This window comes from Orbicella faveolata, unplaced genomic scaffold (genome assembly GCF_042242905.1).
Source record: "Orbicella faveolata isolate gen_17 unplaced genomic scaffold, um_ofav_v1 contig_15, whole genome shotgun sequence".
NCBI classification, from domain to species: Eukaryota; Metazoa; Cnidaria; class Anthozoa; order Scleractinia; family Merulinidae; genus Orbicella; species Orbicella faveolata.
Window position 1 is genome coordinate 9,584,119 of NW_028301542.1, and position 12,609 is coordinate 9,596,727.

At 40.4% G+C, this 12,609-nt stretch overlaps 1 protein-coding gene across 2 annotated transcripts in view; it reads right to left on the reverse strand.

Moving 5' to 3' along the window:
* Positions 1–4,699: 4,699 nt before the first annotated feature.
* The window catches only part of LOC110051277 (endosome/lysosome-associated apoptosis and autophagy regulator family member 2-like), a 33,842-nt gene continuing 25,932 nt past the window's right edge, over positions 4,700–12,609 (reverse strand). For both annotated transcript variants that reach the window (XM_089288346.1, XM_089288345.1), the window contains exons 9-12: positions 12,294–12,531; positions 11,314–11,507; positions 9,952–10,199; positions 4,700–6,908 (exon numbers count right to left, since the gene is read on the reverse strand). In XM_089288346.1, the coding sequence (XP_089144472.1) occupies positions 6,325–6,908; positions 9,952–10,199; positions 11,314–11,507; positions 12,294–12,531 (1,264 nt within the window). In that variant the 3' untranslated portion in view covers positions 4,700–6,324. The remainder of the gene's footprint in view (positions 6,909–9,951; positions 10,200–11,313; positions 11,508–12,293; positions 12,532–12,609) is intronic.

Consider the following 12,609-nt stretch of genomic DNA (forward strand, 5'->3'; position numbering starts at 1 on the left):
TACCTCCGCTGTGACTGACGTGGAAGTGATGTAAACGTTGAAGTATGCTTGGCTGTCACTGGACACGTTGTTCCTTTTCTGCTTGTTTGTTGGGCAAACTGATATCCTTTGTCGCTCAAGCTACACGGGATGTTTTCTTACAGTAGCACGTACCACCAGCACCAACGCATATCTGCCCATTATTGTCTTTCAGTTGTATAAAACTCATTACAGGTTTGCAATCCAAACCGTGGTTTGTAATCAAAACCGTGAATTCCTGGGCATTATTGCCAACGAGACAGGCGAGCGAAAACGCGATCCTGTCGAGGCGGCAGGATATAGAGCCGTGCGTAGTTTGATGGCTATGCAGAAAAAAATCTCATAATATGATCTTTCAGCTCGATTTTCGCGTAATCCGGTTCCGTCAGTTTTATGTTTTTGGCCAGATTAGGATGTAGTCGATGTTGTCGATATATCACACGAACCAATCAGAACACTATTTTTCTTTGTGACGTTACGAGACTTACTTGTTCAGCTCTCCTGGGTGCGGAACTATTTGCCTACTATTCTGCTTTTTGAGGCGTAGACATCGTGGATTTGTTGTGATTGAATCGTACAATTGTTAAAGCTCAGCAAGACCCGAGTTATTTTCTGGAATGAATTCGAGTGTTGTTTATTTGATTCAGAGTAACGCTCAGGATTTATTCGCCATCCGTTCGACGAATTATTTCGGTAAATAGTTTGTCTGACATTCTGCTTTTCGCTGTGGCTACATGTCCGGTAGCCGGACGGGTTTTTTAAAATACTCTGTGTCCGGCAGTGAGACTTAATTTTTTATTTTAAAGAGTAAAACGATGTAACAAGAACTTTATGATAGGCGACCCCAAGAGGAATCGAACCCGGATCACCGGCATGGCAAGCGACACCCATTACCACTGCGCCACGGCAACCGGCCGGTGTCACAGTGATTTGGGTATCCCCGTGTTTTGGGTACCCCCGTACCCAAATCCCTAGTGTTTTGGGTACCCAAAACACTGAAAGCGTAAAACTGGGGCAAGTGAAATCATCCACAATTCTGCTCAAAACCCATTTATTTTCTTACGAAGCTTTGTCTCAGTAAATTAAAGCATTCTTTTGCTTGATATAAACACAATAGGTCTCTTAAAATAGTCGCAATTCCTAACAGACTGTCTTACCCGAGTCCGCAGTTATAACGACATACAAAACCGGATTCACGCGCTAAAGATCCTTGTACAAACATGCGCTTGGTGCCTATCGATAACCCTTGAAATATACGTCATTTTAAACGAGAAAGGCGCTTTTTAAACCTCGGACAGTGCGGTGATTGAATTTAATCAATATGCGAACGAACACACTGAGATGCGGCCGTCTCGCAATATGCAGGTCTCAAGCTGTGACTGACCTCTGTGTATGTTGCCAGTCAGAAATAAACTTTGTCTTAGTCTTGTGTGTCGCTCTTTCCTTGACCATCCCTCCTTGTAAATTTTGCCGGCGAACAATTCTCTTTGCCATTAAAGAAGGTTTTTGTTTCGGAGACAAAATCAAACTAATTCTAAATAAAGTAGACAAGGCTAATCTTTGGAAACAAATAGATCAAGTAGGATACCCAAATCCCTAGTGATATGGGTATCCCTCCCGAAGTGTTGGCTTGTAATCATTTCTTTAATTCAGGGTAGCCAAATCAACCGAAGATAAAAACGCAAAGCAAACGTACCTAGAGAAAAGGCAATTTCAAGGGAGGAAAGGACTATAGAAATCAGTGTCCCCGGGTCAGTGCCAAACTGTAGGGAATACCCAAAACCCTAGTGATGTGGGTATCCCCTTCCAGAGAGTTTGTTTGTCCTCGTTTCTTTAATTCAGGGTAGCCAAATGGACCGAAGGTTAAAAGGAAAAGCAAACTTACAAAGACGAAAGTTATTTCAATGAGGAAAGAACCAGAAATGCCAAAATGTTGGGGATACCCAAATCCCTAGTGATATGGGTATCCCCTTCCAATATGTTTGGTTGTTGTTTCTTTAATTCAGGGTAGCCAAATCGACCAAAGATTAAAGGGAAAAACAAACTTACGAAGACGAAACTTATTCCAATGAGGAAAGGACTAGAAGCAGCTATAGAAATGCCAAAACGTTGGGGATACCCAAATCCCTAGTGATATGGGTAATCCCCTTCCAATATATTTGGTTGTTATTTGGTAAAAAGGTTTGCTTTGCCTTTTAATCCTCGGTCAATTTGGCTACCTTGAACTAAAGAAACGATAACAAACAAACACTCTAGAGAGGGATAACCATATCACTAGGGATTTGGGTATCCCTTACATTTTAGCATTTCCAAGTCCTTTCCTCATTGGAATGACTTTCGTCTTTGTAAGTTAGCTTTGCCCTCTTATCTTCGGTCGATTTGGCTGCCCTGAATTAAAGAAAGGATAACAACCACACATATTGGAAGGGGATACCCATATCACTAGGGATTTGGGTATCCCACTTTCCCGGTGTTCAAAGATCAAACGACTTAGTCCTGGCTACTTTATTTGCATTTTTTTTATAGATGTCTTCGAAGAAAAACTGTTTTAATGGCAAAATCTAATGGGAGGGATGGTCAAGAAAAGAGTGACAAATAAATAAGTCTAAGACAAAGTTTATTTCAGACAGGCAACCGTACACAGAGGTCAGTCATAGCTTGAGACCTGCGTATTGCGTGACGGCCGTATCTCAGTGTGTTCGCTCGCATATTGATTTTATTCAATCGCCGAACTATCCGAGGTTTAGAATGCGGCTTTCTTGTTTAGCTTTGTTTAAAATGACGTGCATTTCAAGGGTTATCGATGGGCGCCAAGCGCATGTTCATACAAGGAACTTTGGCGCGTAAATGTGTTTCCTATGTCGTTATAACTGCGGACTCGGATCAGACAGTCTGTTATAAATTGCAACTATTTTCAGCAACTTTATGTGTTTATATCAAGATTAAGAAAGTTTTAATTTACTGAGACAAAGCTTCGTAAGAGGAGAAATGGTTTTTCAGCAGAATTATGGGTGATTTCACTTGCCCCAGTCTGTGGTGCATAACGCTTTCAGTGTTTTGGGTATCCCGACTGGGGTACCCAAAACACTAGGGATTTGGGTACGGGGGTACCCAAAACACGGGGATACCCAAAACACGGGGATACCCGAAACACGGGGATACCCAAAACACGGGGATACCCAAATCACTGTGACACCGGTAGCCTTCCGAATTCGGACACGGATTACTTTGAAAAACCTGTCCGGCTGCCGGACATAGAGACACAGCGTCTGCTCGTTGAAGGTGAATGAAAAATAAGTTAGTAAAGGATCAATGAGCTGCATGTAATTTCGATTTAACACGTTTTCAGGGAGACGAAAGTGTTGAGCAGAGAACAGTGAAAAACAAGCTTGCATGTAATATGACGAAGATTATCAATGTTGTTTGTTTAATTTGAACGTGTTTTTAAAGGATTATTTGCAATCAATTCGGTGATTCGCGGTAAGGTTTTAGGTGATTAATGGTATATGTTTGGTTGGAAGTTTCTTTTAATTTCAAGAACTTTGCTCAGAGGTCGTCAGAAGTGAACTCGTTGGTTCGATTTGAGCTGTCAACACGAAATTTACTCTCAAAGAACGCTTTCGCTCGACTTAACACCTGAATGATTCAATCGCGACCAATCCAAGTTACACTCACCTTCAAAAAGCAGAATATCAGACAAACTACTTACCGAAATAATTCTTCGAACGGATGGCGAACGAATCCTGAGTGTTACCCTGAATCAAATAAACAACACTCGAATAATTTCATTCATTCGAATTCATTCCAGAAAACAACTCCGGTCTTGTTGAGCTTTAACAATTGTAGGATTCAGTCACAACAAACCCAAGATGCATACGCCTCAAAAAGCAGAATGGTAGGCAAAATAATCGCCCAACGAGGTCCCGCACGTAGGATTTTTAAAAATACAAAAAAATTAAGTGTTTAGCGTTTTGTTCACCCACTGAGTTGAAAAATAAACAATGTTGTGTTCAATTACAGCGATAATTTGAAACATTAACTAAAAGAAATTGATTTTAACACCTGTTGTACTATAAGTATCCCAAATAAATATCACAAAATTCAATGGACTCCTGTTTACTAACTCAATTCACTCGTTGGCACTTACCGATAGATACAAGATAACAACTGATAGATATATAACAACTGGTTTTATTTTATTTTTTGAGGCGTTAAGGGACTCTCCTGTGACCGAGTGACGTGTGCTAGCATAGTCAATTGGATTTAAGTCTATTCGTTACTTTACATCGTCTGCTGTGACAGCTGAGAAGTTTCAGGACACTTTGTCAAATCGCCACTGCTGTCATATATGGTCGTGGTGAATATTCAACCTTTCTTCCGGGTAGGAGTCATGTCCCTCGCCTATTTCTTTTCAGGACTGAGTTACATTTTGGAAGAATTCGTCCATTTGCTCATTTTCCTTAATTTTCCTTTTATGGTGTAATTCCAAACCGTAAACCAAGGGAACGGTCTCCAATCGGACTACATCGGTAAAGGTCTTCATAACACACTGGTGCGGGCTGTTTCAGTTTGGAATCGAAATGGTTCCACAACTGGAGTTGCTTTTGACAGCTCCAAAACGTCATAATGGATCGCTGTTTGCCGAGAATTAAAACAAAAAGTAAAAGAAACGACACTAGTATTTTAAATATCACTGCCAGTTTAATCATCTAGAAGTCTATAATTTACAAGCTATTGTTAGTTTTAACTCTATCATGTATATTTCCTATATAAAGCCGGGAAGAAAAAGCAGATTTAATTAAATAATAGTGATTAAAACAGGTACAATATCAGGGGTTTCTTGTGTTGCTCCAAGCCGCTGTACATGTTCATATGATCAACAACGCTGGGCGAGCTTGAACTAGCTCGTGGTCGTTTGTTTTAACATAACAATTTAAATTGTAAAGCAACGGTTGAAACTTCTGCTATTTCACTCATGACGTGTACGACTGACTCGTTAAGGTGATAAATGGAAATTTTACCGTAAAAATATCTAAAAACAATTAAAACAGGCATTACATGACGCCACTTAATACAACTAAAAGGCTACCACCAAACTTATCCATCTTGTGCTGGAGTGCCACCCATTATATAACGCACAACTTTTCGTAAAAAATAAATCAAACCTACATAACTCGCACTTCATTAAACACATTTATCACGTTTCACTCTTATTTTAATGGCTATAAAGTTTCTTCCGTAAAATGTTGCTCTATAGAGAGTATTCACTCACGTGTCCAGCAGCCATGCAAATTTATTAGAACAAAAGAAAGTGTTTACATAAGAAAAGAGTTGAACTCCCACAGAATTGGTCTGGTAAACCAGCATGGCCGCCGTTTCATTGTTTTGGAACAACAATAAGGCTGCCATGACGTCATGTGCATAAGCTCCATAACTCCATCATGAGCTCAAGAAGTTACGTCACGGTCTGCGCAATGTCTAGCCTACAGGTTTCAAGTTCGTTGTTTGTTATCCAAGTTAATCTTCTCCGTCCTTAACCATCCTTGTTCCTTTCTGGTTTATTAGTATCTCTTAAGTGGTTTTGCATCTTATTAAGCTATTATTTTCAGGTTTCCTTCAATTTAAAGGTACTTTAAAATACCGTGACTGAGCTCCTTAAGTCCCAGATTTGCTGGCTGACGGATATCTCCTATTAGACACCTTCTACTGGTGATGTGTTAACCTTAATTTCAATTTAAAAAGCGTTTAAATAAAAAATGCATTAAAAATTCCTACAAAACACACCTCGTGCTACATTTTACTAGTTTGAACTAAAAACAATGCAAAAATCGGTAAGAAATATCTGAAGAGACAACCGACTACAAATGAAATTTCCCGCCATTTTTCTCTCCAAACGATACGGGCAGACCAGAAATGAGCACTTAACGAGAAATTCAATAAATTTCTCGCCTTTTTCAATACATGCCCATGCAGTGAATACAGAGAAAATGGCGCAAAATTAACTGTGATCTATCGATCTTATTTCCCGCCATTTTTTTTAACACTATAGAAAGACCATTGTGTTCGTTCAAAACTTCAGCTTGCAAAATTTTTCCCAAAACAACCTAAACACGAATTGGGAACATATCCTAACGTATTTCGGTCACGAGAAAATTAAAGCTTTCGTCAAATGCAGTTTGCAAGTGTTTCCACAGAATTTTGCATTCGTTTTCCCCTGTTCAGTTGCAAGTTCTAATGTTAGACTACGTCAAACCTACATCTATCATGCTAGCTTTAACACTGCTAGTGAAACAATCCTGTTATTTCCTAGGTCTTTAAACTGTGTGACATTTCATCATACGGTGCAGCTAGTTCGTCTTCCGTGATAAAATGATTCTCGTCATCTTCTTGTTCCAGGCGGCTCATTGGCTTATTTCTTGCCATCAGCGTGTAATACCGGTATTTCATTTCACGGTGCTTGTACACAAAGAACCCAGCCACAGCCAGTAGAGCAACAATGACCACAACTCCCACGCCAATCAACGCCATATTGGTTTTGTTTGTCTCCTTAAAATAAGCCACTGTTCCATTGACCGGGACCTTGACCGTGACGTTGACCGTGACCGTGACAGTTGGCATCACGCAATCTTCTGTTGTAGTCGGCGGAACACCGTCCTTGGTCCAGCAAAGCACAGAACGCACGTAGGTTATATTGCGAGTACCGTTGATGCATTCGCCAGTAATCCTCGTGACGTCACCCTCCCGGCACTTTGGACATGCGTACAAGGACTTCCATACGAAGTAATATTGGCAGGATCCTCTCATGATGTCCGTGTACCTGTTTTCTCGGCCTGGGTTACCAACTCCAGCCGTGACGTCACACCGAAGATCGAGGACAGTGCTGTATAAACCTAAAAGACAGTATAAAAAGAGCCATCCATCAGTCAGTTTTATCCACAGAATATCGGACACTTGGAATCTTTTTCCAAGAGAAACTCGTAGTGCTATGAATGAAAAAATGTTTAAGGCTAGAGCCAATAGTTTTTTCATGGAGTGATGAGTACTCTAATTCCAGTTTTCTAACGTTAAATCATTATCTTCTCATCGCTAAATATCATATATTCCTCGCAAGAAATCAGTCAGATTTCCGAACTTAAAGATCTCCGAACTTGAAGGCTTTATTCCCTTATTGGAAAATAAAATCAAATGTGAAAGACAAATGGCCATTAAAAACTCAAACTTCAGAAAATACGAAGCTAAGTGGACCTCTCTCAGCATTCGCGATGCGTGAAGAATTTTCCCTTTTCCCTTTTCTTCCTTTGTATGTTCCAACAATGAAAGCTAAGGTGTCATATTTCTTTATTTTTTCGAATTTCTGTACTTTTTCTACATTTTCTTCTGTGTAGTGTATCCTAAAGGCTTAAGCGATATAATGTAATTCGGAAACTTGGCGTTACGTTCTTTGCGCTAGTAGTGTGTGTGCGTTAGTTTTTAGTATTAACGTTAGTAGCGTGTTTGTAAATTATTTTTGGTCTGTGCTTTAATAAGGTGAAAAAAAAAAGAATTGAATGCAGTGTACTATCGAGTATTGTATTAGCACTAATTTTGTACGTAGAAGTTTAAATTGTAAGTACTTTCAGCAGTGTTTTGTTGAATGTTAATTGAAAAAAAAAAAAATTTTTTTTAAAAATCCAGTTTTATATAGATATAATATGTACTTCTAACCAATTCGGTGATCTGTTTTTATATGGGGTCGTGGACTCTTCTACAGATTATTCCTTGGCCTTTTTCTTAGGAATTTATTATTGTGTTTACACGTAATTATTTTAGCGCCATGAATTGTAATAAACATTAAACAATACTAAACAATCACGGTTCACACTTGTTACACAAACGATCCCAGAAATCATAGCGCCGAGGGCTGACATTCAGTCTTCTCAAAGTTTCGGTGTGGTTAATAGCAGACACGTTCAGTTCAAAATGTAGCTATTAAAATTTGAGCATTCCATAAATTGTAAGACACTATCTGACATTGCCTTCCTCTACAAAAACAAGTTCAACCCACAGCTAATCTTCTTGACTCTACAAATGAAGAATAAAATGAGAGTGCATATGTTTACAGTTTACAGTTGTGTGCTCAGTAACCTGGCCCATGAATGAAAGCGAGGCTGGAGGTGACCTTGCTTTGATAAAGACCTCTCTGCTTTTGTCATGTAAATGCACCTAGTTAGCATTAGAACAACTTGATTTACACAACAAAAGCAGTGAGGTCTGTATCAAAACAAGGTCACCTCCAGCCTCGCTGCCATTCAAAGGCCAGGTCACTGAGCGGACAACGGTAAAATGGTCTATTCAAAAACGTTTCTTAAGGAATTTTCATAAAGAGCCGCCTTTGAGAAAACGGGGGCACAATTTAAGGTATCATGGTAGGTGGATTTTTACGAAAAATGCGAAAAATCTTTTTTTGGCTGTTCAAATTGAGAAAAATGAGATAAATATTTTGCAAAAAGAATGGGGGAAAGGGCTTTTTGACTTTTAAGTTAAAGCAAAAAAACTATTTTTGAATATTATTAACCCTTACAGCGCGTTGACACCTCTAATTAAAATTCACCGCCAGTTGTCACAAGTAACGCGAATTGCGGTGTGATATTTCATTTGTGCACGCGAACTGTTCCTGATCTGGTTGTTTCATCGCAAGTTGGCTTTCGTTCTTGTCAAATTTTCTTTATGTCAGGAAGAAAAATTCTTACCTATTTTCGTCTTCGAAGAGACCGAAGAGGCGAAAATCTGGTGGAACCCACAAGTTCAGCGTCGAACAAGATCTTTGGCTCTGAGCGACCGTAGGACGCACTGTAACCAAGAAGAATGGTTGAAGGAACTCGAGGACAATAGTCCTGCCAATGAAGCTAAAGGACAAAATACAACAAGTGCTAGTCGCACGAAATTGTTGTAGAACGGACGCGATTCCGAAACTTCCACAACGAGAGAGTCAAGCGCAAATATAGATGTTGACAATGTAGACCTCGAGATTTCCTCTTTTTCATGCTTCTTGGCTTCACGAGGCATGGTTTCAAAAAATGTCTGGAGAACGAAGGAGCCTAAACTTAAGCAACATAATACCAATGTCGCCGACGAAATCTTTTAAGTAAAAGATCACGGCAGTTCAACTTGTAGTTTGTCCATTATCAGACGACTTCACTGCGACGCGGGTTTCCGCGCCAGAATATTAGTCGTCTGTTTATTTCAAGTTGTCATAACCCATTGTGGTGGTAAACTGACTCATGCCGACATCTGTCAGTGCGGAGATTTTTAACACCTATTCATGCAAATCTCATAAAAGGTTTTTCGTGTTTTTCTCGATAAAATAACACTGCATATAAGAATGAACATTTTTAGTTCGTTTACGCGCGTCTTCCGATGGAATTGGCTGAAAATCGGTAGGTATGTTCTAGGATACCTCCTTCGGAAAAAAGTGTCGGGCTTAGTTTAATTTCGCTTCCGTTTCAAAGTTATGGCCTCTTTTGTAGAAGGAAACGTCCGCGTTAAAAATATCAAAGTTTAGGAGGGTGTAGAAAAAAAACCAAACCACATCTGGAAAATCGCAGACAAGATTTTTGAGGGTGATGCGTGAGAAAACATTTCCGATGTAAATCGCGCCGCTCCGATAATTCACGCACGGAAGCGAACCAGTTTAAGCGAGGCAGTGTTTCTGGGTATTTCTTTTAATATCACTGCGACAATAACTTTTTAGAAAATTTCAAAGATATGATTGTATTCCATAACTATTAAGCTTTCAGAAAATGTATAGGTTTGATGGAGTTTTCTTTCAAAGCGCCAGCGTAAGAGCGCGATTTCCAAACACTGTCAATCCACCTACCATGATACCTTAATAACCGTCGCGGTGCTTTCTCGAGTGCATTGGTACAGTAATTCAGCAAAGTATGCTTCCCTTACCACCCCTGTAGCACTTGTCTCCATGAAGTAAATCCACAAACAAACCAGATCTGATGTCCTCTTTTGGTCTGTAACCAATCACACTACCCACACTTATGTCACGTGAATACCATGAGGACCTGCACGCCATCACAGGCCGAGGAATCTTCAATCTAGTGGCACGATCCAGATACGTGCACGAGCTGTTATCATGATCATGAGTACAAAGGTTGACATAAAGAGAAGGCTGGTATGGCCAGATGCCGGGCCTACAAATCAAGGACAAAATCTCCTTCAACGAATGTTTTCTAGATATTGACAACTAGGCATGGATCTGTGGGAGGGGTGGGTAAATAGCTAAACTTATGTCACCATCACTAGGCATCAGACAGGCTAAAATGAAACAACTCTACTCTAAATGGCACGGGATAATAAAAAACATTTATTTCCTTTCTAAGTTCAGAAAGGGAATTGTGATAACAAGTTTTTTTTAGCCGCTTAAGTTGTTATCCTTGTTACAACAATCCAGAGGGAAACACGCTTGCAGCGACGGCGTTTGTCAGACTCGGAATCTATTACAGCAAAACAATCCAACGGGACGACAGAGAATACGCAGTTACTTGGCTCCAACAGCAGGGTTTAATCCAATAACATACTCAGAACGTAGCCAGGATATAACCAGAATGTAACCCAATACGGGATAGTGCTATCTGGTGTCCCACCACCGGAGGCGTAACCGAAGAACAATTTACAAAACACCTGTACTTATGCTAGACTCTAAACAAGTGATCTAATATTTCGTTTAGTAATCCTAAACCCCTACTGGCTGCCAATGAGCTCATTGTTGTTCTAGGCTATTCCATCGTAGGCAGTCAGTCATTCTGCTCGTACATGTTAACTACTTACAACTTCAGGAAGTTCTAACTACGAGGTGTTACACGATAACACAGATAGACAGGTGGTTACCATGGTTATTGGACTTTCACTTAACTGCTAACTGTTGGCTTTTTTTTTTTTAAGGCTATGAATATCGGAAAAAAAATACCAGAAAAATATGTATACTCGGATCTGATCCTTAAATATACAGTATTTATTTAAAACTGTATTATGTATTTTCTTGTAATATAAATTTGCAAGCTCAAAGTCACACTCCTTGATTAAAATGTTTATCATAACTTAACTGTAACCCGCATATAAGAACCTGCTTGACCTTGCTTGGCTAAACAGGTTCTTATATTTTTGGGTATTAAAATGGCAAATTTCTATCAGCAGGTTGTTAAACCACTAGGTTCTCACACGCGGTTTCTACTGTTATTCTTCGATCATTGGGGGAAGGAGACGGCTGGAGAATGACAGAAGACAGGTTTGGATTCTGTTCCTTACCTTCGTAAACCACCCCGATAGGGTTCTTGATCTAATACCACTTCAATCATTGGTCCAAAAGGACGAGACAGCATGTTCAGGTCATACACCACACCAGGGGCAGCAGTAAACCTACATCCACCAGTGGTGCAACCATCTTTTCCTGGGAGTGACTTTGTGTTGTTACCGCACTGAAGACATTTCTCGCTTCCCTTCTGGAAATTACAACAACTTACTATTTACTGAGTGAGTGAGTGAGTGAGCGAGCAAGTGACTTATTGACCGACTGACTGACTGACTGACTGATTGACTGACTGATTGACTGACTAACTGACCGACTGACGGACCGACTGGCTGATGTACTGACCGAATGACGGACCAAAGGACCGACGGACCGACTGACCAATGCACTGACTGCACGACAGACCGACCGACCGACGGACCGATCGATGGACCCACTGACCGACGGGCTGGCTGACCAAGAGCTTGGGTTAGGCAAAAAGCAGTACTTCAATTGAAAGGCATAACATAGCATTCCATTCAAGCAGACAGAGATCGTGAAATGTTAGCATTTATGTTGGGGTAAGGGATTACTATGGTAAGACAATTGCCAAGAAATCTAACCTCGGGGGTCAAGACTTATTTCTTGGCTGTGTTCACACTTGGTGCCCACCTGCCCAAGCACTGGCGCCTGGACACAAAATAGTGTTGCATTCAGACACTGGTACTCCAAGTATCCAAATACCATTTTTGGTTTAGTGCCCGAATTAAAGGTCGAGAACTGGTGTGACTACTTCGAAAAAAGGTGTGTTCACATTAGTGCCCAGCAAGAATTGTACTCGGGCACAGTCTCAACATGGCCTTTGAGTTGCGTTAGCTTTTTTTACTCTTACGAACTTACTTCCAGCAAGTACAAATCTACCTCGTGTATGACAAAATCATTAGTCACGGCACGTGAGCAAAGTGCAAACTAGTCACTTCTCATTCAATATGAGCTGTACCTGGGACGCAAAGTAGCCATCTGGACATGGCGTGCATTTCTCTGATCCAGGCGAACTTGCTGTTCCATTTGGACAAATTGTACAGTCAGTATTATCTGCTGTACTGTTGTACCCAGCTGGGCATGCTGTGCAGTTCTGAGCCTCTCCAGATGTTACCCCAAGAACACTTATATTGAAGAGCTTCGCCTCAAATGCTGTTGAAAGCGTTCGTGAATCATCCTCTTGATGGAAAACCCATCTGTGGAAGAATGGAGCAAGCAATAAAGTTGAAACTGTGTTCTCCCATTGAGACTCAATAGTTTTTGAAGTTAAACAT